This window comes from Peromyscus eremicus, chromosome 13 (genome assembly GCF_949786415.1).
Source record: "Peromyscus eremicus chromosome 13, PerEre_H2_v1, whole genome shotgun sequence".
NCBI lineage: Eukaryota > Metazoa > Chordata > Mammalia > Rodentia > Cricetidae > Peromyscus > Peromyscus eremicus.
The window spans coordinates 54,720,038-54,746,928 of NC_081429.1; the positions used below are offsets into that span (position 1 = coordinate 54,720,038).

Below are 26,891 nucleotides of genomic sequence, written 5' to 3' on the forward strand. Positions count from 1 at the left end.
AGCTGGATCTTGAGAGAGATCTATTCCCAGCTTCCTGAGGAATCACCACACTGATTTCTTGTACCAAGTTTACACTCCCACTAGCAATGGAAGACTGTTCCCCTTACTTCACAGTTCTCACAGCATGAGCTGTCATTTATTTATCTTAGCCATTCTGATGGCTGTAAAACGAAATCTCAAAGTAGTTTTGATTTGTAGTTTTCTAATAGCTAAGGATGTTAAACATTTCTTTAAGTATTTCTCAGCCCATTTGAGATTCCTCAACTGAGAATTCTTTTTAGTTCTGTACCCCATTTTTTAGTTGGGTGTTTTCTTGGTGTCCAGTTTTTTTGTTGTGATTGTTCTTTATATATTTTAGGTAGTAACCGTCTATGTCAGCGGTTCTCAACCTGTGTGTTGCAACCCCAGTGGAGGGCCAATTGACCCTTTCCTTGGTTTCAGATATTCTACATAGCAGATATTTGCATTGCACTTCATAACAGTAGCAAAATTACAGTTATGAAGAAGCAGTGAAAATAATTTTCTGGTGGAGGTCACCACAATACGAGGAACTGTATTAAAGGGTCAAGCATTAGGAAGGTTGAGAACCACTGCTCTCTAGGGTAGCATTTTCAAACATACTGTGTTTTGTTGATCCTCCTCTGAAGCCTGTTTGTCCCACATCTCCCTGCCTTCCATCCGTCCTTCCACTCCAAGTAACTTTTTATCTATTGTCATATCGTGGCTTCCTGTTCCTCACCACCGTTTTCCCCTCTCACAGGCCTCTTTCTGTTTATATGACCTTCACACAGACATGCACACACACACACACACACACACACACACACACACACACATATCTAAACATTTAGACCTGTGCTGAGCATAAGAGAGAGGATACCGTTATTTGTCTTTCTCAGTCTGGTTTACCTAACTTAGGATAGTACATTCCAGATTCATTCCTTTTCCTGAAATTTTCATAATTTTATTTTTTTACTGCTGAATAAAATTCTTCTGTGTATATGTACCACATTTCCATTATCCATTCATCTGTTGATGGACCTCTAGGCAGATTCCCTTTCCTTGCTGTTGTAAATAGAACAGCAATATAGACACAGGTATTTCACCCTTGGACATAAATTCAAAGGAAACAATTATAATGAAAATATCACTTAAAAGAGCTAAAGAAGGGCTGGAGAGATGGCTCAGAGGTTAAGAGCACTGGCTGTTCTTCCAGAGGTCCTGAGTTCAATTCCCAGCAACCACATGGTGGCTCACGACCATGTGTAATGAGATCTGGTGCCCTCTTCTGGCTGCAGGGATGCGTGCAGACAGAACATTGTATATATAATAAAAATAAATAAATCTTTGCCGGGCGGTGGTGGCGCACGCCTTTAATCCCAGCACTCGGGAGGCAGAGCCAGGCGGATCTCTGTGAGTTCGAGGCCAGCCTGGGCTACCAAGTGAGTCCCAGGAAAGGCGCAAAGCTACACAGAGAAACCCTGTCTCGAAAAACCAAAAAAAAAAAAAAAAAAAAAAAAAAAAAGCTAAAGAAATTTAGAATTCTAATTAAAAGTATTCATGATTATAGAAGTATTTTAAACTAACCAAAGTATGGAAAGTAAAAATACATAACTAATAACAAAAAATAACTGCATGAAAAGTTCTTTAATCAAACCTCATATGTTCTAATTATCCGAGAAAGCAATCACTAAGTCTTTGGGATTAGATAACTAACTTTTATGTATGCCTTCCTCAGATTTTTGTAATCCTTTGACTCTTTTTTTCCTACTTTCAACTTTTTATATTAAGTACTTCTGTAGTTTATTAAAGAAAATTTTTACAAAAAATTGTTACTGGTTGTATTTTTCCTTAGCCGTATTGTATGTCTACTGGGATAATGAAACATTAGGCTGTTATTCTATCACTGAAGTGTTCTGTTGACTGCAGTTAACAAATAGTTTATCTTTGACTCAGCATTTATTAACTTAGGCAAAGATGTCTTAGTCAGTAAAGTGCTTGCCACGAGAATAAGGGCTTGAATTGGATCCCTTCTAAACCATGTAAAAAAGCAAAGCACAGCAACATGTGCCTGTAATCCCAGAGCTGGGGAGGCAGATACCAGAAAATCCGGGGGCTTTCTTGCCAGCCGTCTAGTTAAATCAGTGAGCTCCATGTTTGTGAAAGATTCTATCACTAAAAATAAAATGGAAAATGATTGAAGAAGATACTTGACATCAAACTTTGGCCTCTACATGCAAGTTTATAAGTATTCAGACACACACACACACAGAGACAGAGAGATGATTGTACTAAATATAGCAGGATTCTGAAAATTTTCGGAATACCGTTTATTGTAAGAGTTTAGCTGTAATAAATGCATCAACAGTTCTTTGGCCCATTGTCTACTGATTGCTTTCAAATTTACAAATAGTTTATTCAGAATTAATGAGCAAAAGAGCCAGTGTTACAGTTTTTCATTTGTTTCACGAAATAGCAACTTGAGAAATGTTAGCTCTGTTTTTATAATACACATATCTGCCTTAGAAAGGGAAAGTCATTTTAAAACCTTTTTGCTGCATCTATGAAATCTCTGAAATGTGGTCTACTAAACAAGACCTGAATAATGAAAATACCAGTTGACATTTCTGCTGAAATACTCTTAATAATAGAGGGGAGATGATCTTGGCCATTTGTAGATCTATCTATTGTACACTGGAATTTCATATTTTCTTTGAAGTCTTAGTTTATGTTAAATCTCCATGGATAAATTGCATTCTGTTTCTTAGTATTAATTGTTTGCTTATTTGAAGATAAACTTTTTCCAAAAATAACAATTGTTTGAATTAAACTGCCTCTGTGAGACCATCACCATGTTCAGCCTATACCTTGTCTCTTGGTATAACACCCCATATTCTAATGTGAGAAGTATGCAATAAACTTGCCAAATGGTAGCATTAGCCTTCATTTCAAGACTTCTAGACTCCAAAGCTATTTTTATGTTCTCTGCAAATAAAAATAAATATTAAAATTTATTTCCACAATTATAAGAGATTCATATCTTAGTTTTTTTCTCAAATATGTCATTTCTTTTTTATTTCATTAGCAGCCTTATCTTCCCAACAATCCAGTCTACTTGCCTTCATTGCTGGGAAACTCTCCTAATGGGTACTTCTGTATGCAGCCTGCTGCTGCTGCTTAATCATTCATAAAACAGCCAAAGCAATATTTAAAAAGCACACATCAGCTTACATCATTTTATCTTCTGTAGCTAGAGTTTTCCTGCCTTGCCCATAGTCAGGACAAATCTCTCACCTGCCAGTCCCACAGCCACTCAGACCCAACCAAGTAAACACAGAGACTTATATTGGTTACAAACTATATGGCCGTGGCAGGCTTCTTGCTAACTGTTCTTACAGCTTAAATTAATCCATTTCCATTAATCTATACCTTGCCACATGGCTCGTGGCTTACCAGCATCTTCACATGCTGTTTGTCATTGTGGCGGCTGGCAGTGTCTCTCTGACTCAGCCTTCCACTTCCCAGCTTCATTCTCCTCCTTGTCCCGCCTACACTTCCTGCCTAGCCAGTGGCCAATCAGTGTTTTATTTATTGACTAATCAGCAACACATTTGCCATACAGAACATCCCACAGCAATCTTCAGCTTATTTTTAACTATTCCCATTTCTTTTTGGGCCAGTGCCAAAAGCCTTCTCAAAGCCAGACCATGGCATACTTCTCAAGACTCTATGATATACATACCACTACACCTCATTCTGTCTTTGAAGCCCAGCTTATCTATCGTTCTTCACAGATGCCCCATAGATTAAGTTTACATATTTGCATGTAAAATAATTTAAACATTCAATATAGTGCCCTATACTACCTAACATTCTGCTCTGTTCTGGTTTTTCATATATTTGTCAAAACTTACGAAGGACACTAGAGAGATGGCTCTGCAGTCAGGCACACAGCTCTGAGGACACAAGTTTGGTTCTCAGCACCCACATCAGGTGACTGGAACTCCAGGTCCAGAAAGACCCAATGCTGCTAGCCTTCATGGACACTGCACTGGAGCACATACCCACGCACAGATACCCCCACAGGGATATATACATAGTTTAAAACATGTAAATATCAGCCAGGTGGCAGTGGCACATGCCTTTAATCCCAGCACTCAGGAGGCAGAGCCAGGCAGATCTCTGTGAGTTCTAGGCCAGCCTGGGCTACAGAGTAAGATCCAGGACAGGCACCAAAACTACATGAAGAAACCCTGTCTCAAAAAAAACAAAAAAAAAATTAAATATCAAAAATGATTTAACTAACTAATTGTGTAATTATGTAATGACTGTCTCATATATCAGAACCAAACTTCTAAAATATGGAGAAGATGTCATGTCTGGTTTTTCAGTTGTTTTGCTTTATACCATCCTAGCTCAATGTCATCTTAATATGCACTAAAAATGTATTGATTTACTTAACAGATAAACTTAAAAACCTCTTGAATTGTATATTAACTATATATGCTTATGATAAATGTCCATGATTTTATATGATGAATTTCTTTATATAGATAGCCACCAAAATTAAATCAAGATGAAATAAAAAGTTTAAACAGGCCCCTAATCCCTAGTAAAATCAAAGCAGTAATTTAAAATCTCCCAACCAAAAAAAGACAAGGCCAGGGCCAGATGGATGCAGTACATAATTTTATCAGACCTTCAAAGAATAATACCATTACTCCTTAAATTACTCCGCAAAGTAGAAACTGAAGGACCATTTCCTGATTCTTTTTCCAAGGCCACAATTGCCCTGATACCTAAACTACACAGAGACCCAACCAAAAAAAAAAAAAAAAAAAGATTACAGACCAGTATCCATTATAAACATAGATACAAAAAAACTCAATAAAATACTTGCAAACTGAATTCAAGAACACATCAAAAAGGTTATCCACCATGATAAAGTAGTCTTCATCCCAGAGATACAGGGATGGTTCAACATATGTGAATCAATAAATGTAATCCACCATATAAATAGACTGAAAGACAAAAACCACAGCATCTCATTAGGTGCAGAAAAGGCCTTTGATAAAATTCAACATCCCTTCATGATAAAAATTCTGAAGAGACTCAGGATACAAGGGACACACCTCAACATAACAAAGGTAATTTATAGCAAGCCCACAGCCAACATCAACCTAAAGAGAGGGAAACTCAAAAGGATGTCCACTTTTTCCATACCTATTCCAATATAGTAATTGCAGACTCAGCTAGCGCAGTAAGACAACCAAAGGAGATGAAGGGGATACAAATAAATTTTCAGAGGTGGTTTTTGAAAACCACTAAAATAGGACTAACAAGATAGCTTAGTGAATCCTGGTTTGACTGTCAGTCCCTTGAGTTCATATGATAGAAGGTGAGAACTGACTCCCACAGTTGATCTTCTGACCTACACACACACATTAAATATGTGCATATGTACATGTGAATTAGAACTAAATAGGAACAATACTACATCAAATACCACGGAAACAAAAGCCAAAACAGTGCCACTTAAGCAGAAAGTGTCGGTTCAAATGTGAGCTCAAAATGCAAATTTATAGTCCTTATTTTAGGCTTACTAAATCAAAGTCTCTGGAGATGGGTACCTAGAGTTGGTATTTAAGTAGGCTAGGCAGTTCTTATGTATGTTGAAGTTAAGCACTGGCATAATGGGAGGAATAGTCAGTGGGCAAATAGTGTAATTTAGGTCATATGATACACATACTGTGTATGTAGTATATATATATGTTTATAATTGCATGTGTGCACAGGTGCTCATGTGTGGAAGTTAGAAGTTGACCTAGAATATACTCTCCTATTGCTCTCCACTTTATTTTTGAGGCAAAAGTGTCTCACTGAACCTGGTATTCACCAATTGGCTACATTGGCCATGTGACAATATGAGAGAGGGAGAGCGTGTGTGTGTGTGTGTGTGTGTGTATGTATGTATGTGCATGCCTGTGTGCTCTATGTGTGTGTTGTGTAAATCCTGAGCTAGAAAAACAGATGGGGATCCTAGACTAACTGCATCAAGGAGTATGGTCATGGTTATAATAGCAGAAGTTATAACCAAAGGGAAAGTAGAGCTAAAAGAGAGTTATAACATGAAACAATGCTGCTGATATTAAACCCAAAGAATTGCTAAAATGGATCCAAGTGCCTTTAGGAAACTAGAATCTTCTCCAGCTTCACTGTCTCCATCATCTTTGAACTTTTATAAATAGGTCCAGTCAAGATCTTAGGAACTTTACTATAGAGTCTGTAGTTTTCAAGTTCTCAATATAATTTATACTTATAAAAATAATAACTTAGTTAACTAATAATTAGTTTCATTAAACTGATATTAGAATCTGAATTGGAGGATTTTAATATTTATTTACCTTGTTTATTCCTTAATCCCTAATAATCTAATAAAAGCTCTGAGGTAATAAGTCTAAAAATGGATTCAAAGATAGTGTAATACATAGACCTTGAAATACTTTTTACTGCAGCTATGTAGAAATCTTAAAATATTTTTCTGAAATATGTTCATAAATTACATATTTATAAAATTAAACTTTCATTTTTTATTTATTCTTTGTTTTAGGTTCCAGTGTAATGCCTGCTGCTGGAACAATGTATCTAACCACTTCAACTGGATATCCTTACACTTACCATAATGGCGTTGCTTATTTTCATACTCCAGAAGTAACTTCTGTCCCACCGTCTTGGCCTGTAAGTAATTTTCATTTTAGAAGAGTTACTACCAAATTTTTTAAGATTTGTTTTGTTCTTATGTATTTGATTAATTTTGCATTTGTTTATTTTTGTCTGTGTCAACCAGTGAATGTGGAGGTCAGAGTACAATTTGCAGGAGTTAGTTCTCTTATTCCATCATATTGGCCCTGGGGGCCCGTATCCATTGAGCCATCTTACTGGCCGTGATTCTGAAATGAACAAACAAATACAAATATAGCCACATCCCTACTACCCAAATTTAACAAATAATAATACTTTTCCTTATTAATTTAAGGTCTTTTGAAAGAAGAAATAAAATATGGCAAGTTCAGGTAGTTTCCTTATTTCCATGCCTTTTATCCTTTCTTCAGAATACCTTCTTCATTTTGTTTATCTTATTACAAATACATACTCCAGTAAACAATATAGGAACTCCTTGGGTAGTTTTTAAACACTATGTAAATAATCTGGCTTTTATATTACATTTTTGAGAATTAAACTATTGACTCTTGGCTGACAATACTGTTTTAACCCTTAGAGGCTAGAGAGGCTGCTCAGTGGTTAAGAGCACTGGCTGCTCTTCCAGAAAACCTGGGTTCAATTCCCAACACCTACATGGCAACTCATAACTGTAACTCCAGTTCCAAGGGATCTGACAGCCATGGAAAAACACCAATACACATAAAAAAGTAGTAAAGCTCACATAGCCCTCATATATTTGTTCACTTATTCTGATACTTTATAATATTCTATTTTTGGTGTACTATCAGTTTTATATTCCTCTAGTCATAGACATTTTTATTTTTTCTATAATCAGTATGGAACAACCAGATCTTGTATGTATGTAAGCTCTTCTGGGACAGTGTTTTTCAGATTTGTTTACATACCTTTAGATTGCTTTTGAAAAATTATGGATTTATTCATTCATATTTGAAAGTCATTCTAAGTTTCAATAGTAGAGGCATGTTATATGTTCTAGATTTGTTATAAATATATCTTAATCAATACTTTGTACCTGTATGTTTGGCTTTGTTTTAATAATTGAAAATGCCTGCTCAACAGCTTAGTTAACTAAGTTAACAAAATTGGTTGACTAAGCAACTAAGCAGAACACTATAAGAATATTCTGACTTTATTCTTAAACTCAAATAGATAGATTAATATGTATCCTATGAATCCATCTACTAATTTAAGATTGTTCCCTGAATGAAATAAGGTACTATTTTACCTTTAATTTTTGTTACACAGTCTTTTGGTTTTGTTTCTTCCTACTTTACATGGCATTGCCTTCTTGAATTGTGTATTCATGCCGGATGGTGTTTACACTCCAAAGAAAGCATTATGGCCACATCTACAGTGAGTAAGACATGCCTTCTTAAGAAAAGGAAAATTGAGAAGGGGAGTTTTATTAAGAAAATGTAGAATACAGATACATTCAGTCAAAAGGGGCTTTATGATCTGAAAACTTGTAGTCTTACTCATTGGTCATGCCCATATAACACTATAAAATGTCTGTGGTCCTCTTAACACTAGGTTAGAATATATCTTAGAATCCGAGCTTCACATTGATAAAATATATATGTCTTTTACTACATGTTGACTTGTAGCTTTCAAAAAGAAAAGTATACTTTTTATGCTTTATTCAAGCTCCAATTTTTCCAGTGTGTGTCAGCCCTTAAAAATAACTAGTCTTGGCTATGTGGAGAGACCTTGTCTTAAAAAAAAATTTTTTTTAAAGTCTTTGGGGTTAAAGAGATGACTTGGTAAGGTTGGAGTGTGCACCTCTCTAGCACTGCTCTAACTATGATGTGCCATGGAATTTTCTTTCCTGGTCTTGTCTATTTGGTGTTTTGTAGGCTTCTTGTGTCTAATTTTCTTCTGTGATCTTGTTGAAGATCTGATCATGCCATTGACTTAGGATTCCTTTAACTCATCTATGCCTATATTTCTAAGGTATGGCCATTTTGTGGTGTCCCACATTTCCTGTGTGTTCCTTTCCTGTATTTCTTTAATTATTTTTGTATTCCTTATTTTGTATAGATCATCTACTTTATCTTTGAGTCCTGATAGTCTATCTTCTGCTTGATTCATTCTGCTTGGAAGGCTTTCCTTTGGAGTTTTCTAGTTGGGTTATTGGGTTTTTCAATTCCATCTTCATTTCAGCTTGAGTTGTCTTCATATTCTATTTATTGGATTCCATTTTGAAGTCTTGAACTGTCCTCATCATTTCTGTCAGCCTTATGTTTGTGTTTTCTTGGCCATCGCTCAGGTTTATTCTCCTTAAGTTCTTTCTCCTTAATTTCACTGAGCTGTTTCTTTGTGTCTTCTTTAAACTTGAATTCCTTGGTGAAATTTATTATTGTTCTTTTAAATTGTCCGCCCTATAGCTCATCTAGGTAATGTCATTGGCAAACATTTCTACAGGACTGTTGGGCTTTAGAGGGAAGAAACTAGTTTGAGATTTCATGTTGTTTATAGATTTGCAGCGGATCTGGGCATGTGAACGAGTGAACTCTGTGTCTGATATGGACAGAGAGGGTTGGAGCAAAGAGGGCATGCCTTGGTAGGTTAGGCTTATTTTCACCCATCAAAACTTTTTACTTTTGTGATAAGAAAAAGTGACATATATTTTGTTTACTTGATTCTTACTACTCTGTAGTTATTGTTACACTTATGAAAGATGCCCTTTTTAAAAAAATATGCTATTTCCTAATAGTTTGTGACAGTTGGCTAGTAATTAATGCCTTTGATTTGGTATGTCAGTATTGTGTCACTAATTCTGTCAAACTTTCATTTGTTATTCAGTATACCTTGATTTCTTTATGGGTTTATTTTTTTTCTCTTGATTATTGTAGTGGCACTGTCTGTGATACAATATTGACATGATGTCACTATAATATAGTCTTGTTTCAGGGAAAAGAAAGAAATTGAGGGATCACTGTTGGACTTTATATATAGTGAGATATGCATACATTTAGGTGGCTTAAGATACTCTTTTTTTTCCATTTTTTCTACATGTTAGTAATTGATTTTAAGGAATTATTTTTACATTTCATCAGCAACATCAAACAGAAGGTACAATACTACACAGGGTACAGAGGGCTGTTGCATACCTAAGAATATTTGCATGACATGGAGAAGATGAGTGTTTTGCATTTCCATGAGCTTATGGTCTAGAGCTTTACAATTCATTTAGGCTCATATAGTTTTTATTAACATTCATTCAGTAAACAGAATTTACCTAGTAGACAACTGTAAGTAAAGACAAGCTCTCCTGATATGCAAGAGTTAAAACAACTTAATTGTTGTTACTTATTTTATAAAGCAAGTATGTTGAATAGTATGATGAGAATTTTTATACTAGTTTTAAAATAGGCTAAGTTCTGACAGTGTGGTCCCCTTATACTATACATTGTTCATTTAAAAGTGAAATGGGCAGAGGGAATGGTTCAGCAGTTAGAGCAGGAACTGCTTCTGCAGGGGAGCTGAGTTTGGTTCCCAGCACCTATGTTGGATGGCTCACAACTTCCTGTAATTGCACCTTCAGGAGATGCAACACCTTTTTTTGAATTCTGCAGGTACTTAACACTCATCTGTACACACAGACACACTCCTTTACACATAACTAAGATAGTAAAAATAAATCTTTTTCAGGTGAATCTGTAGACTTGGTAGATGGCTTAGTAAATAAAGTACTTGGCCCTGAATATGTTAGTACCGGCTTTCATAATCTACATAAAAGCTGGAATCACCAAGCTATTTGGTTCATCAAGAGACCTTGCCTCAATAAAGTGGAGAGCAGTCCAAGGAGACTCCCAACACCAACCTCTGGCCTCCACAGCCCAATGCACACCACACACACACACACACACACACACACACACACACACACACACAAAATATAAATCAAAGTGACTGCTAAAATATGTGGGTTTGATACCTAACCCACAGAAAAGCTACCACAAATCTTATTGTTTTATGTAATATCAATCTCATATGAAATTTATATTTATCCTCACTGTTAAGTCAAAAGCAATGTAAACAGTCAATTCTGATAGTCCTAGTTATGATAGTCCTGGTTATGATGGCAACCTTGGTAAATGAAGTGCCCAGGTATTCTAGCAGGAAAAAATCAAAAGAGACCCTACTTCAGCACTTATTCATCTTCAACTTCCAAACTCTCTTCTTAATGTGACAAGCTGAACATCAAATTAGAATCTTTATTATATGTGAAAATACTATTTAGTTAATTCTGGCTTCTTTAGGTCCTCAAGTTTAAATTCTTCTTGACACCCTTTAAAGCACAGTTCACACCGGGGGAGGGGTGTACATGCCTTTAATCCAGTACTTGTAAATCCCAGTACTTATAAGCAGAGGCAGGTGGATCTCTGTGAGTTTGAGTCTTAGAGCAAGTTCCAGGACAGCCAGGGCAACACAAACAAACCCTCTTTCCAAAAAAACAAACAAAAGCACAGTTTACAAGTCCAAGCATGTTGCAGTTTTTTTCCTATGGTATTTATTTTGTGAATTTAGAATTAGTGTGATGAACTTGGACCTACTTTTGTAGATGCCTTGTTTACATCTAATACTCTGTAATCTCCACCAGATGGCCCCAAGAGCCTACATCCTTACCTCTCCTAAAACCCACTGTCCCAACACTGCAGCAGACTGTCACATCCGTCATACTCAGTCACTGACCCATCCTGTTAAGGATAAGCTCTAAGTCGTGGTCTTTCCTCAATGGCCCCAACGTTCAATTTGAGAAGACACTGTGAAACAGAGTTTTGAAATCTTGGCAGTCAAAGATTTCTACTTGGGACCAAATATTTCATTGTTGTGGAATTCTATTCAGGGCATTGTAAAATGACTAAAAGGGTCTCTGCCATAATTATGGCAGTCAAGCATGTCTCCTAACGTAGCCAAATGTTCTTAGGAGGCAAAATCAATTATGGTTGAAAGTATTCTCCTGTGCTATTCTCTGTTATGTTTGCTAATAATTTTCATTATAAGAAGCAGTTGTTTAAATGCATTTCTCTATCTTCTGAAATGGTCAGTTTTTTCCTCTAACATATTATTAACAGTAAAACGCACTATTACTTTCTAGCCTTATCTGTGTTATCATTTTATTAGCATATCAAGTCTGAATTGTATAAAACCATGATAATTTTCTTGACTTTGGGGTTGTGGGCATTTAAACAAAATAATATTATACTACATCCCAAATTAGAAATTAAATTTTAATCACTATCATCAGTTTATTTTGCCTCTATTGAAATATAACTTACCTTTTTTATTAATTACCTGGTCTTAAGTAATCTCTTTGGGAGCTTACTTTGTCATTTTGAATAATCAAAAGATACTTTATTTTCCTCAAATACAGACCTATCACAATTTTTCGATTATTAACTCATTTAAATATTAAATTACTTAAATATGATTTCACTGTATTTCAATAAACAAAATTTTAATTAAATATATAATGGAATCGAATATTGGTTCTAAGAAATGGGAAAATCAACATATGATTATTCATTTGATGTTACCTGCTATTGTAAATACAACTTACTTCTGGTTTCTGCAGTGGAAATAGGCTGTGACCCTTAGTTCAGGTGCCATTTTTTTTAATGTTATCATAGACCTCTATTTTCATAACTTTTGGAGGTATTAAGTTTCAGACTTAAAGAAACTTTACTGGTGTTTTAGTGTTACTATGGAAATGAAGCCACATAGGAAAATTGATTATTTTAGTAAGTAGATTTAAATAAAGTTGGTAATAATACCATAAGAGGAAATAAAAAATAACATTTTAATCAATAATCGAAAGTTAACTGATCTTAGGTAATAATTCAAGATAAAATTTTACTGTAACTTAAAGAGTTTTTCCTAAAGTAAACTTTGTTTCCTCCCACAGTCACGATCCATATCTAGTTCTCCTGTGATGGTAGCTCAGCCAGTTTATCAGCAGCCTGCATATCACTACCAGGTAGGCATTGCGTTCCTTAGAACCTCTGGGCTGAGGGACCTGGGCAGATGGCTCAATGGAAAAACCTCCTACTGCTCAAAACCTAGGCATGTGACTGTCACCCAGTGTCACAGGGACAGAAACAACAGATCTTTGAGCTCACTTGCTAGCCAGTCTGACCATAGAGAGAGACACTGTCTCAAAGAATAAGGAGAGCAAGTCAGCCTGTAGCCTCCACATGTGTGCACACATACAACACACATGCACATACACCCTCAAGGTTGCTTAGCATGTAGGAGGGACACGATTTGATCCTAAGTACGTTTTTTTTAAAGGTCCAATACTTTTAAGTCCTTTTCAGGTAAATTTCACTTCTTTCTTTTTTTTTTTTCTTTCACTTCTTTCTTTTATATGCAAAGACTAATTTGGGAAAGATAGTTAAGTCTTAAGAGAGGATGAATTTTCTTCCTTTCACAAATGTAATGAATTTAGTTCTCTCCTGTTTAAAATTTATTCTAAAACGCCTTTATTAGGCTGGGATGTAGCACAGTGGTAGAGTGCTTTCATAGCATCTGTAGTGCCCTGGTCTCCATTCCCAGCCCCACAAAAAGAAATCTTTAGCATTAATTCACAAAGCCAGGTACAGGCGTTGTGCTTTTAATGTTACTTTTAATTTGTGACTGTTACATTTAATACAGTATGTTTTGAAGTAATCAGTATACTATAATATATCAGTTATTATGGTAGCCTCTTATAGTTAGCCAGCCAGCACTCATTTTTAATTCTCGTGGGAGATTAGGAATGAGAACTATGGTATAATGTCCCATTTAACTTTTGGCAGGGTAAACAAAGACTTCTAGACAAAATTCAGGTAACAACCTGTTTTTATAAATAAAGCATTACTAAAATATAGCTGTATTAATTTATGTCACATCTGTGATTGCCTTTGCTTTCAAAGGTTGTATAATTCTAACAGAGGTCTTATGACCTGCATGGACATTTTAAAATATTTATTCTAGCCTTTCTTTAAAAACTTTTTGTCATCCTGTGATTTATAACATTTACACATAAAATCAAATTTTAATATTTCTAGAGTAGTGGAAGAGCTTTTGGGTTTTGTTACTGTTTTTTTCTTTTTGAACTTTTAAAATACATCCATATGAAATGTGGCAGGGTTATGAATGAAATTCAGTGATAAAATTCTTCTTAGCATGTGTAAGGCCCTTGATTTTATTCCAGCAGTGTGAAAAGAAGGAAGAGAAACAGGGAGGAAGGTAGGAGAAAAGGACAGCAAAGGAGAGAGAGGACAAGACAGGCGGAGTTGTCCTAGCATGCATGAGGCCCTGGTTCTAGCCTCAGCACCACCTAAATTGGAAGTGGGAGGTGGAGACAGGAGATCTCTCTTGGCCGTATAGACAGTGGAGGCTATTCTGGGTCTGTGAGATCCTGTCTCAAAAACAAAAACCGAAAGAAAAAGAAGTAGTTGTATTAATGTTCTGTAATCCTTTACTATGAGATTTTTTAATTATATTATTCTATGTGTGTGAGTGGCTTTGCATGGATTTATGTGCACCACCCTTGGAGGCCAGAAGAGGAAAGCAGATGCTCTAGAACTGCAGTTACAGACAGTTGAGAGCCACTGTGTAGGTGCTGGGAGCAGAACCTGGGTCCTCTAGAAGACAGCAAGTGCTGTTAACCACTGAGCCATCTCTCCATCCCCCTACTATTAGACTTAGTTTTTGTATGTTTAATTAATTTTATTTTTAATTTTACCATGCTAATAAACTAAGATATTTTCTCCACTTATGAAAAATCAAAGTATCTTAACGGCATTTATGTAAAATATATTTGTAGCATGATTTTTTCTAAGCCATCATAGGATTTCAGCTAAGACTAAAGACAGATCATTAGGTACCACACCAGTTAAAGTAACTGGCCAAAGTATTGTGAAACCAAGAGGAATGTGAGACTAATGAAGATTTGTTAGTGTGCTATGGCATATCCACGTCTCTTCAGCCAAGTAAGGACCTCAGAGAGTGACTTGGGGAACTTAGAACCCATCTGCTGAGTCTGTGAGGATGTTGGCACGTTGGGTCTTGAACTCCTTAGAAACACCAAAAGAGCTTGTTGGCAGAACCAGGGAAGAAGTCTGTAGTAGGAATCTGTTAAAGCAAAGGTTCATGTTTCCTCAAAACAAGCTGTAACCTGACAGAAGAAACTCTTCCCAAAAAAACATGTGGATGAACCCAGCTAAGAATCTGTACAAAAAGAATGTGACCTCCTCAGAAGTTCCTAAGAAGAATATCATCAAAGGGTCTAGTAAAGTTCCATACCAGACAGCTGGTATTTGGAATCTGCCAAACTCCAAAACAGTAATTTGCTCTCTATCAAACCCAGGGACAAGGAAAAACAACAGAGTGCTTTAAAGTATCAGAAGTGAGAAGAAAGTTGGATTTTGCTTGTATCCTGAGGCTAGCCCCTTTATTAATTAATTATTGATATAGTAATATTAATTGTAGCAATAAATATTATTGACATATATGTAATTTTAGAAACTATCATTTAATTTTATACTCTGATTCTGACTTCATGTTTGACACTAATTACAAAATTAAAGGTGAAGATTGATGGCTTCCTCAGATCCTGTTCTTCATACCAGATAATTCATGACATTAACCTCTGTCATTCTGTTTCCATTGTAGTTAATTCCTTCATTTGTCTAACAAAGCCACATATTAATCATTGTATTTCAAGATTTTATCAGAGCAGTCAGAGGTTTTTACCCTGCGTTTTTAAATGTCATATATCAACAGATTTCAGTTATCTTAGTCATCATTATAATATAGTGATATCATCCTTTGGAAGTTCAAGTGGTCAGCACTGTACAGTGATTTGGTTTAGATAATAGATCTGTGGGGTTATAGTCTTAGTCCCTCCTCTCTGACTCTGTCTCTATCCTCTCTCCCTCCTTTCCCTTCTCTCTTTCTCCCTCTCCCCCTTCCCCCTTCAGTAAAGAAGACCTTATAAAAGTGAATAAAAGTAAAACATCTTTGATAATACAAAATCATTATCTTTATTTAGATAAAATTTGCATACTGTATTGCTCAGTTGTTAAAAGTATACGATTGAGTAGTTTATACTAAACAGAGTTGATATATAGTATACCAATATTTTAGAATACTTAACCACTCCCTTTAAAAAAATAAACTGTAACCATTAGCAGATATGCCTTTTTCTCCCCACCCAAACCCTAAACAAGAGGTATTTTCTTTACTTTTCATAGCATTTCCCACATGCATGCAAAAACCCATATACAATAAGTAAATACAATTTTTTAAGTGTGTAAAGCAGCCTATCTGGGATACACTATGCCATCTACCTCTCTATGCGCCATCCCACATCCTAATCATGGGCACTACTGCAAGATTGCCATGCATCTCTCTCCTCCTATGGGCTTTGTCTCTGCTTCCACAGCACTCAGACTGAGCCCACATACCCCCTTGTCCCACAACCACACAAGCTAAGCCGTGAGGTGCTCTTTCACAATTCACTCAGTTCAGATGTACTCACTGACTACCATAGTCCAAAGTGCTGAGCCGCTAAGTCCCCGTCTTCGTGCTGAAACGTGGATTTTCCCTTCCTCTGTATTAGGTCTGGATGCCCTTTGATCACACTCTGTATCAGGTCCGGATGCCCTTTGATCACGGGGTATTTTCTCTTACTGCTTCTTTGCACCTTTCCTCCTTGGTCTCTGATTCTTCCCAGGAGTTCCAAGTTTGGGATCCCAGGATGGGCTCTTTAACAGAGATCTAATTTGTAGTCATGTTGGTTATCTCTTCTCTCCCTCTCATCACACCAGTAGAAAGGGAGAGCCAAAACCTCATCTCGTCTTCCTTTGTCACACGTTTCCTGCCAATCAGAGGTTAGATGGCATTCACATGTTTCTTTATACAGTCTTCAGAATTCCTCCCCACTTAGGCAAATTCACCCGCCACCAAACAGCTACTGCTGTCTGCCTGTGATTCCATCCCATGCATGCTACATTTGGGGGGTTGCATTATATTCGCTACTTCTTTGGCCGTTTAAAGGGGAGCATCCATGTACTTATAGCAGACCCTATTAATCAAGATTGCATGCCACCTCATACCACATGGAGGAAGGTAGACACCCTGAAATTCCTCCTAAGAATGACCTACTCTTTGAGTAAAAGACCTTGTAACACTCAGCCTTAAATGGGATATTTTCATCAAATCTCTCCCCTCAGAGCTCAGGGAATTTTGCAGAAGAGACAGGAAGTGTAAGAGGCAGAGGGGATGCAGGACACCAAAAAAACAGGGCTCTCTAAATCAACATGAGCAAAGCTCACATGAACTCACAGAGACTTAAGCAGCAGGTACAGGGCCTGCCCGGGTCTGCACCAGGTCCTCTGTGTATATATTATTACTTCAGTTTAATGGTTTCATGGGACTCCTTCCTGGGTGTGCAACTAAATGAGCCTCGGATTCTTGGGCTCTTTTCCTTCTGTTGGTTTGTCCTGCCCAACTTCAGTGTGATAGTTTTTGTTTTATTATGTTTTGTTTTGTCATTTTTATTAAAAAATGAATGAATGGATGAAAACCTAGTGAGGAGGATAAAGGTTAACAACTGAACTGTCCCTTATACCTGCTGGGAGAGGGAAAGTCAATTTTCTCCAGTAGAGTGAGTAACCAGTGGTATATCAGACCTCATGGTCAGGAGTAGTGGACCAACACATGTTTGGGGTGGAAAGTACGTTTATTTGGTTACAGTTTGGTGATTTTTTCTCTTTGGGTGTAGTTTTGTTTTCTTGGTTTTAGGGGTATTGTTGCATTGGGGTTTTGTTTTTTTACGAAAGAACTTAAAGTTGGGTGAGTAGTAAGGGGGAGAAGATTTGTGGGTTTAAAATTATTTTAAATAATAAAAAATATAAGAGAAAAGGAATGACCTACCCTTAGCTAAATCTTCTCACCAATAGCATGGACTATGCTGCTTCCCCTACAGCAAGGAGGCACACCTTCCCATCCCACATGAGGAAAGGTCCCCATGCTGGGATTGCCCCTGCAGATGCTCCGTCCTCAGATAGATCAGCTTCAGTTGTGTGTCTTACCCACTGCAACAGCGTGGCCTTGCTCCTGTCCAACTCCTCTTCATGTCTGTCAGATCCCTATGCAGGTGCTAATCATGTTGTGTGACTTTTCTTGTGAAGAAGTGGACAGACATCTCTTAACCCCAGGTAGGGTGGGTCTAAAGACAGACCAGAGAAACCTTTCTACTCAAGTCTGGCTTGGTGAGTTTAACAGAGCTGCTCATACTTGCAAGGGTGGAGGATTACCAGCAGGAGCATGGGTGACTCCAAAGGAACTAGGTCACTGTAAAGTTCCTCCTAAGATGGTGACAGCACACCACAGCTTTGTTACTGCAAGCAGCACCATCAGAAAGACTCCACTTCTGCAGTGACTTTCTCCTGCTTCCGTGATCTTTCAGAGGAGACTCTTGGTAATAACTTAGTGAGCTTCCTGAGTCATGGAGTCGTCCTTCTCCCTCCAGGAGGGAATGTTTCAATGCAGAGGAAACAACTGTATAACATTCATGAATCAGCAGAACTAATACTGTTAAAAGAGCTGTTACCAAAAAAGGATTCGCAAACTCAGTGTAATGCTCATCAAATCTCCAGTAACGTTCTTCCCAGGTACAGAAAAGGAAATCCTAGAACTCATATGTACATCGAAATACTGAGAATGGTCAAAGCAATCCTGAGTAAAAGGAACACTGCAGGAGTCATCTACTGCCTTACTTTATAAGACCATAAAATGGACACACAGACCAATGGAGTAAAAGGAACACTGCAGGAGTCATCCACTGCCTTACTTTATAAGACCATAAAAATGGACACACAGACCAATGGAATAGACTGAGGAGGTCTATTAGCCCAAGCATCTACATTCATCTGAGTCTTGACACAGGAAAAACACAGCCTCTTTAATAAGTAGTGAAAAGAAAACTGGATATCCACACACAGAATAGGGTTAAACACACCCCCCAAAAATGAATCAAGCAGGAAACTTGATATTCAGACTATAAATGACAAAAAGCAAACTATCTGGTAAATAAATGTCCGTGGAGATAAAGTGACACTTCTCAGGTTAAAAAACAAGTACAGATTTGAAACAAAAGATTCAGACTTAGGCATCAGAAAAATGCAAATCAAAACTACAATGAGATTTGATTTCACCACAGTCAGAATGTCTACCATCAAGAAAACAACAAATCATGCTGGAAACGATGTAGAGGAAAGGAACCCTTATTCACTGCTGATGAGGCTGTCAATTAGTGTAACCACTGTGAGAAGCAGGATGGAACTCCTAAAGTCAGAACTACCATAGGACTCAGCTGTGCCACACTGTTGTATGGAATCTACGAAGGAGTCAATCAACAGATAAAAGTAGCATATATACAATTTTACTCCTCTCTAAAGAAGAATGAAGGTATGTCATTTGCAGGAAATTAGATGGAACAGAAGATCATCATGTTGTGAAGTAATCCAGACCCACAAAAACAAGTAAAAGAAAAAGCATATCTTATCTCATATGCTTAAAAACTACTAAGTGTGTTAAAAGAAGAAGGAAAAAGAATTGGATGGGACAGTAGGAGAGTATAGGGTGGTTATGATGGAAGCATGTTGTATGCCTATATGGAAGTGTCATAATGAAACGTCTTACTTTGTGCAAGTCATACGCACTTGAAACTACTCTAAGAGGAAAATTCTCATATGTTCATAGAATTATAGACAAGACATCTTGCCCCAACAAACAATTTGAAGTTAACGTTCCAAACTGGAGAAGTTGGGTATAGCAAGTCTATATTTTATTCTAGAGAATAAAAACCTTCTTTTCTCTACCTGTGCACTCTTACAAATGCAAAACTGACTCACTGCATCTGAGTAGGAAGAAAACCCCATCCCATTGTGGATCTCTTCCAGTGCCGCCTCTCGGAGAAGCTGATAAACACAAAAAGGGACTCCCTATTCCTATAGCCTTAAAAATCAATACATAGCAGGTTTGTGTAGTCTTTGGGGCTTAGAGTATGGCTGTTTCATGATTGCAAAGGACTTGTGGGGCCCTGTGTCGAACCACCAGTATTGCACATAAAAAAATAAAGGTTTGATATAATCTTGATAAAATTTCCTTATCAAATTATGATTTGTAAGCCGGGTGGTGGTGGTGCATGCCTTTAATCCCAGCACTCAGGAGACAGAGCCAGGCAAATCTCTGTGAGTTCCAGGCCAGCCTGGTCTACTGAGCAAGATCCAGGACAGGCACCAAAACTACACAGAGAAACCCTACCTTGAAAAATTATTATTATTATTATTATTATTATTATTATTATTTGTAGATATTTTCTCACATCTTGTGGGTTAAATTTTACTTCAGTGATGGAGTTCTTTATAGCAGTCAAATATTTAGGAGTTTTGATGAGGTCCTGTTTATCCAGCTCTCATTAGTATTGTTCCTTTGGTATGTGGCTTGGGGGTGTTTGGTTGGTTGGTTGGTTGGTTTTCTAGACAGGGTTTCTTTGTGTAGCCTTGGCTGTCCTAGAACTCACTTTGTAGACCAGGCTGGCCTCAAACTCACAGAGATCCACCTGCCTCTGCCTCTCAAGTGCTGGGATTAAAGGCCTGTGCCACCATCACCCAGTTGTTACAAGTATTTTTAAAGCATTTTAAAACATTGTCTAATTCAAAGTCATGAACATTTCTACCTTTGTATTCTAATTCTTGTAAGAATTTTATTATTTTAGCTTTTGTGTTTAGAGCTCTAATCCATTCTGAGTTAACTTTTATACATTCCTTGAAAACTGAGCTTCATTCTTTTGCATGGAAATGTCTGGTTTTAACCCTGTGTGTAACCTAGGTGTGTGTTTGTTGTTCTCATTTTAGGCCCCAGCTCAGTGTTTACCAGGGCAGTGGCAGTGGGGGGTTCCCCAGGTAAATATCCACCTCCAGTGTCTAATTTACAATCTTTCTTTTCACTCTGTTTTTACTAAAAATCCCTGAAAACTAAAGTCACGATAAGTAGACTTAGAGCCTCCCTCCTTTATTTATAACGGTGTCCCCTTGGACGACTCCTCCCTCACCCCCCCCACCCCACCCCGTGTAAGATGCGTGCAGTGGCGTTCCCTTTAACTACCCCCCCCCCACCCCACCCCGTGTAAGATGTGTGCAGTGGCGTTTCCTTTAACTACCTCCGAACTCCCTCGGTTGTAAAATGGATGTTGTGATGTTAGAACCTTGTAAGTATCTTCCAGGATTTGGAGAAGATGAAATGAGATCGTGTTAGTTGAAAACATTTTATAAAGGAGTGCTATATAACATAAAAAATGATTTTGGTACTTTTGTTGTTGAAAACGTTGGCATTTTGCTAACTTCATTTCAGATTTTGCTTTAGTTTGTCTCATGGTCCTAAATAAAAACAGGCTGCATATTTATTATCTGAAATGATTGAGACCAAAACTGTTTTAATATTTTGATTTGGGGATATTTATATAGCTGTTATTGGATGAATACTCCTAATCCAAATCCAAAGTCTTCTCTAAAATCTGGAGTCTCAAAGGTGTTAACCTGTACAGTTTTCCAATTTTTCTCTAATAAATTGTATACTACCAAAAAATTATTTAGTGGTATTTTCTTACACCTATGTGAAATCACAAAGTTGAAAGTAGACACTTAGACCAATTTAAATATGATCGGTCTATTACTGTTACTTTTCATGATATCAGTATACCTGTAATTATTGTCTATTTTTCTATGAGGTTCTGAGGCACTGTAAACATTCAGTACTTGCCATTAATAAAGTTTCTTAATAATACCTATATACCTGAAATGTATGACAGCTTGGATTTCCTACTCTGTTTCTAAGATAATTCTATGCTATCCCTGAAAAGTCATTTTAGGAAAATATGTAACAATTTTTTTTTTCATTTTAGGGTCTGTCATTTTTGCTTAGCAGAAATAACTAATCGTATTTGAATAACAAGGATCATTTTGTGTTTTAGTCCCCTGCCTCTTCTGCTCCATTCCTATATCTGCAGCCCTCTGAGGTTATTTATCAACCAGTAGAAATTGCACAAGATGGTGGCTGTGTTCCTCCTCCACTGTCTCTGATGGAAGCCTCCGTCCCAGAGGTACACATTCATCTTTTTCTTTGTTTCCATTTGCTCAGGGTTGGAAATTCAACCCAGGGCCTTGTAGGTTCTAGAAAAATACACTGCAACTGAGGTACATCCCCAGCTCTATTTGTGGTAAAGTGATTGGTCTGTAACTGCCTTGTATGGACATTTAGTTCTTTTTTATTTGTTGAAGATCATCATTAAAATTGCTTATTTTATGTTTTCTCTGGTTTATTTGTATTTGCCATTTTTATTCCAAGAGTGTTGCTTCTTCATCTTAGAATTTTTCAGTAACTAGTCCTGAATCACTTTCCACGTTTCTTTTAAAGTTTTAAGGTATCAGCTATTTGCACCTTCTTATTTTCTTGTCAACCTGTGTTGTTGTTAAATAATTTGTCAGTTAAAAGCATATAATCTTTAAGCCATTGTAAAATTTAAAATTCTTCCTATACTAATGTAAATTAACTATAAATTACAAATATTATCTTTAAGTTATATCCTCAGTGTGTCACTAATAACATCATCTGTGTGCCGGAACTGTGCAGGTGATGTGGTATGTTTTAAGTCAGCACCTGGTTGAGTGTATTGTTTTGTTATCTCTATAGTACTAAGGCTTGTAATATAATTTTATCCTGAAACAGTAATTTCCAGTTAGATCTTAGTGGTTTTGCTCTCCATACTTTTACTAGAATTTCTCCATTCCGTCTCATCCTTCATTTACTTTTTTGTGTTCCTCTTTTCCAGATTTAGTAAAATATAATTGAGTATAAATGTTGTACTGTAAATATTTATGAACTACATGATATTTTGTAGTTATATGTATTCTGATTACCACAGTCAAGGTAATTCATCTCTTCATGTTGTTACTCGTTTTTGTTTGTAGTGAAATTGTTTTAAGACGTTTCAGCAGTTTTCAAGTTTATAACCCGTTACTATTATTCATGGTCGCCATGGTGTACAGTGACTCTCGAGAACACATTCATCCTTTCTGTGCCTGTCACTGTACCATGTAAACAGCATCTTCCCATCCTTCTCCCCACCCATGAAAACCACTATTTTAGTCTTCACTTCTGAGGGTTTGGCTTTCCAGAATTCCACATAGAAGCATTGAGAAACATTTATCCTTCTGTACCTGACTTGTTTCATGGTATAATGTCTTCCAGGTTCATCCATGATGTCGCAGCCAACAGAATTTCCTCCTTTTTATACTGAATGTTATTCCGTTATTCATAGCCCACATTTTCTTCATCCATCGATAAACACTGAAGTTGATTCTATATCAGTGCTATTGTGTAAAAGAAGAATATTGTTTTGTTTTTCTAGTACTAGGAGACAAAACCAAGGCTTTGTGTACTGTGAGCAAATACTCTACCATGAAGCCACATTTCCAACTCCTTTGCTATTGTGAATAATGCTGCAAATGAGCTTATGAGTTCAAATCTCTGTAGCAAGTTGGTTCCTTTCCTTTGTGTGTATGTGTGTGTGTGTGTGTGTGTGTGTGTGTGTGTGTGTGTGCATATGTATGTATGTATATCCAGAAATATAGATCTGCTGAATCATATAGTAGTATTTTTTGGAAACCCACATACTGTTTTGCATGATAGCTGTCCTAATTTACATTCACTCCACAGTATCAAGGGTTCCCTTTTGTCCATATCCTTGCTGGTGATCATTTTGATTCCTAGTTAATCTCATGGTAGGTTCTCTGTATTGAGATGGAACAGTCACTGCTCACCCCAGCCTTCACCCTGTTCCACCTCCAGCATTGTTACTCAGCTCAGAGCCCACAGGGTGGACAGAAGAAGTAATACAGACCTCACTTCTCCTGGAGGCCCTCCCTTATTGTTAAGCAGTGTAAAAGTGGATCTTTGTGTTGTTACCTCGGCTCGACCACACAAGCCTCTAAAGGATCTGTGGGGAGATCTTTCATTGACATCTGGGGAAATCTTTATTCTTGCTGAATTAACGCCTCAGACTCCTCCTTATGTTTGTCCCAATTGCATAGCATAGGAACACATTATACGTGGTTTGTGATTTGGAAACCATGGGTATTTGCTTACTTAATTGATGATGGAATTTCAAAATTCTGTCTTGTTGTTTTCTACCTTCAGGTTTGCGTAGAGGTGAGAGTAAAGTAAGAGTTCTTTCACATTAGCTATGTCACCAGAACTTTGACATTAGCTATCTCACCAGAATCGGCTTTGGCCTTCAGCCGTACTCTCGGTCTCCCCGTCAGACACTCCCCATTGGTGTATAGCCACTCCTTATCTAGTCTAAGAAGTCGGTCTCCGCTGTCAGACACTCCCCATTGGTGTATAGCCACTCCTTATCTAGTCTAAGAAGTCATCTCTAAGACTGCTGCTGCTGCTGTGACTGCCAGCTTCTACTTTACATGGTACTTCCATACTCAGTGATACCTGTGTGCTTTTATTTGGTGCTCTTTCCAACAGAATGAATACTCTCATTAATATATAATTTAATAAATAGACTGTAATGATTTGCAGTTAAAATCTGCAGGACTTTCGTTGTGAATGTTATGATCAGGTTTCCTAAAAAGAAAACAAGTATGTTAATTCAATTCCCAGCAAACTTCTACCCTGCCTTGACTACTACAGATCTCCCCCATGTCAGTCTTAGAATACATCTGTGCTTTCTCTTTCATAGAAGTTGAAACCAACCTAGCCTCCAACTCCCAACATACAAACTTAAACAGGTCCTAATCCAGCCTTATGCTTTTTATATTTATTTGATCTTTTGTTCTTGTCCAAGGTTGCTTCTACTTACTGCGCTCTGGAAACCTTCACTTCCTTCCTGTCAGGGCTCTCAGTCCATCTCTGGTTGAAGTCAGCTTCTCTCCATTGGTCCTCGGCTTCACTGCTCTGCTGTGATTGTTAAGGGAATTAGTTAGCTTCCACAATCTTGACCTCAGAATGACCTTTTATAGAAGTGAGGGTATCAAGAAACCACATTGCGGTATTAAGAGATTAAAGCTGTGTGATACAAAATTCTTTGAATATCTGTAGCACCTTTGAGAGGTAACTATTATCTTTTGACACATTCTTTCCCGGATCCCCTAATTCTCTTCTACCTTTTAAAACTATGATTCTTGAAAGATAGGCTGTATTCAGTATTTAATGTTCAGCACCATTTTATTCCACACTTGCTGAAGTCTACTTCATTGTCTCTCTGCATAAGCTGCCTTTAAGAAGGCTCCTTAATGACATCCTAATTACTAAATATTTTCTTGCCTTTGTAATCTTATTAACCTTTCAGGAACACCATCCATATTTGATCTGTCTGACACCTGTGTTTACACAGCACTGCCCGCTCCTGGAATTCCTTTACCAGATTTTCTTTTCCTTTGTAAGCTGACCCTTTGCTCCTTCTCATGTCTGGGTCTCCTCCAGTCCAATGCTGTCCTCTCCATATCTCTATGTCAGCATCACCCTGAGTTTGTAGTCGCTGTCTGTCTAGAGCAGCTGAGCACCTGAAAGGGGGAAAGAAGAAATGGAGACGTCCTGGAAGTGTAAAATTTGTATCGGGTTGGGAAGACGTGCTACTAAAAATACTGACAAATTCAATGATTAAATAATTAGCGTACTTTAGATAACATTTGGAATCTATTGGTTTAAATATAAACTTATTTCATTATCCATTCATCTGTTGGTCGGTAACCAGGCTGATTCATTTCCTTTCTATTTTGAATAGACCAGCAGTAAACTGGGTATGCAAGTATCTGCGTAGGATATAGAATCGCTTGGATATAGGTCCAGGGTTGGTATAGCTGGGTCTTAGAGTAGTTCTATTTTTAATTTTTTGAGAAACCTGTATACTGATTTCCACAGTGACAGTACCAGTTTACAGTACCACCAACAGTAAAAGGTCCCTCTTTCCCCGCCCCCTTCCCTGCATTGGTTACTATTTAAATAGAATTTTTAAATGATCTGCCCTCTGTGTATTGCTCTTCTGCCTTATTTATTGTACCCCTTAGTGTATAATGTTCTATCAAACAACCTAAGTAAGCCTCACAGAAGAGATATCTTACTTAGGCTGTCCCTCACTGTGTCCCCAGGTCTTTAAATCAAACATCAGTGCCACTAGGAAATTTTTTATGACCATCATCCCTAATTTTTTTTCTTTTTCTTTTCTTTTCTTTTTTTTGAGACAGGGTTTCTCTGTGTAGCTTTGGAGCCTTTCCTGACTCTGTAGCCCAGGCTGGCCTCGAACTCACAGAGATCCGCCTGCCTCTGCCTCTGCCTCTGCCTCTGCCTCTGCCTCTGCCTCTGCCTCCCGAGTGGTGAGATTAAAGGCTCACACCACCACCGCCCAGCCTCCCCAGTTTTCTTATGCATATTGTTTTAGTATTTTTTGAGTGATCATTATTCCCCACACATCATACACGTGACTCACAGATGTGATGACTTAGAGTAATGTCTGTTTCTCGATCAGACAATAAGTTCATTAAACATAATGAGTGGGTTTTTGAATGAGGCAGCAGGCATCTCACATAGTAAGTGCTGAGTAACTATGTTAGTAATAAAAATGACCCCTCTTTTTTCTCTCCCCTCCTCTCCTTTGCTCACTGCCTCTTGGAACAGCCGTATTCCGACCATGGGGTCCAAGCAGCGTACCACCAGGTCTACGCTTCCAGCGCCATTGCTATGCCTGCGCCCGTAATGCAGCCTGAGCCCATTAAAGTAAGGAGTTCAGTTTGAGTGCTTTCTGCTTTCCTTCCATTATGCTCTGGACAGTTTTACCCCACTGCGATCCAAAAAGTACAGTTAATGAATTATTTAATATGAAGGAAACAAATTCTAAATTAGCTATAATTCCTATTAACTAATTTTGAAATGTTATAAATCATTCATGGTCAAAATGTTTTATTTGTTGTGATACAGAGATACATAAACTTAAGCTTATTGTTTTAACTATTTTAAATGTCTTTAAGTATATTCACAGCACTGTGAAAATTATTACCAGAATTTCTAACCTTTTCCACTAACAC

General features: G+C 37.3%; 1 protein-coding gene across 7 annotated transcripts in view; it reads left to right on the top strand.

The window, feature by feature from the left end:
- Boll (boule homolog, RNA binding protein) overlaps positions 1–26,891 on the top strand; it is a 90,013-nt gene that overhangs the window by 22,652 nt on the left and 40,470 nt on the right. For all 7 annotated transcript variants that reach the window (XR_009382552.1, XR_009382553.1, XM_059278200.1 and 4 more), the window contains exons 6-10: positions 6,611–6,738; positions 12,653–12,724; positions 20,658–20,705; positions 21,773–21,901; positions 26,485–26,583. Coding sequence is in view for 5 of the 7 variants with exons in the window: in XM_059278200.1 (XP_059134183.1) it covers positions 6,611–6,738; positions 12,653–12,724; positions 20,658–20,705; positions 21,773–21,901; positions 26,485–26,583 (476 nt within the window). In the remaining 2 variants the exon portion in view is untranslated. The remainder of the gene's footprint in view (positions 1–6,610; positions 6,739–12,652; positions 12,725–20,657; positions 20,706–21,772; positions 21,902–26,484; positions 26,584–26,891) is intronic.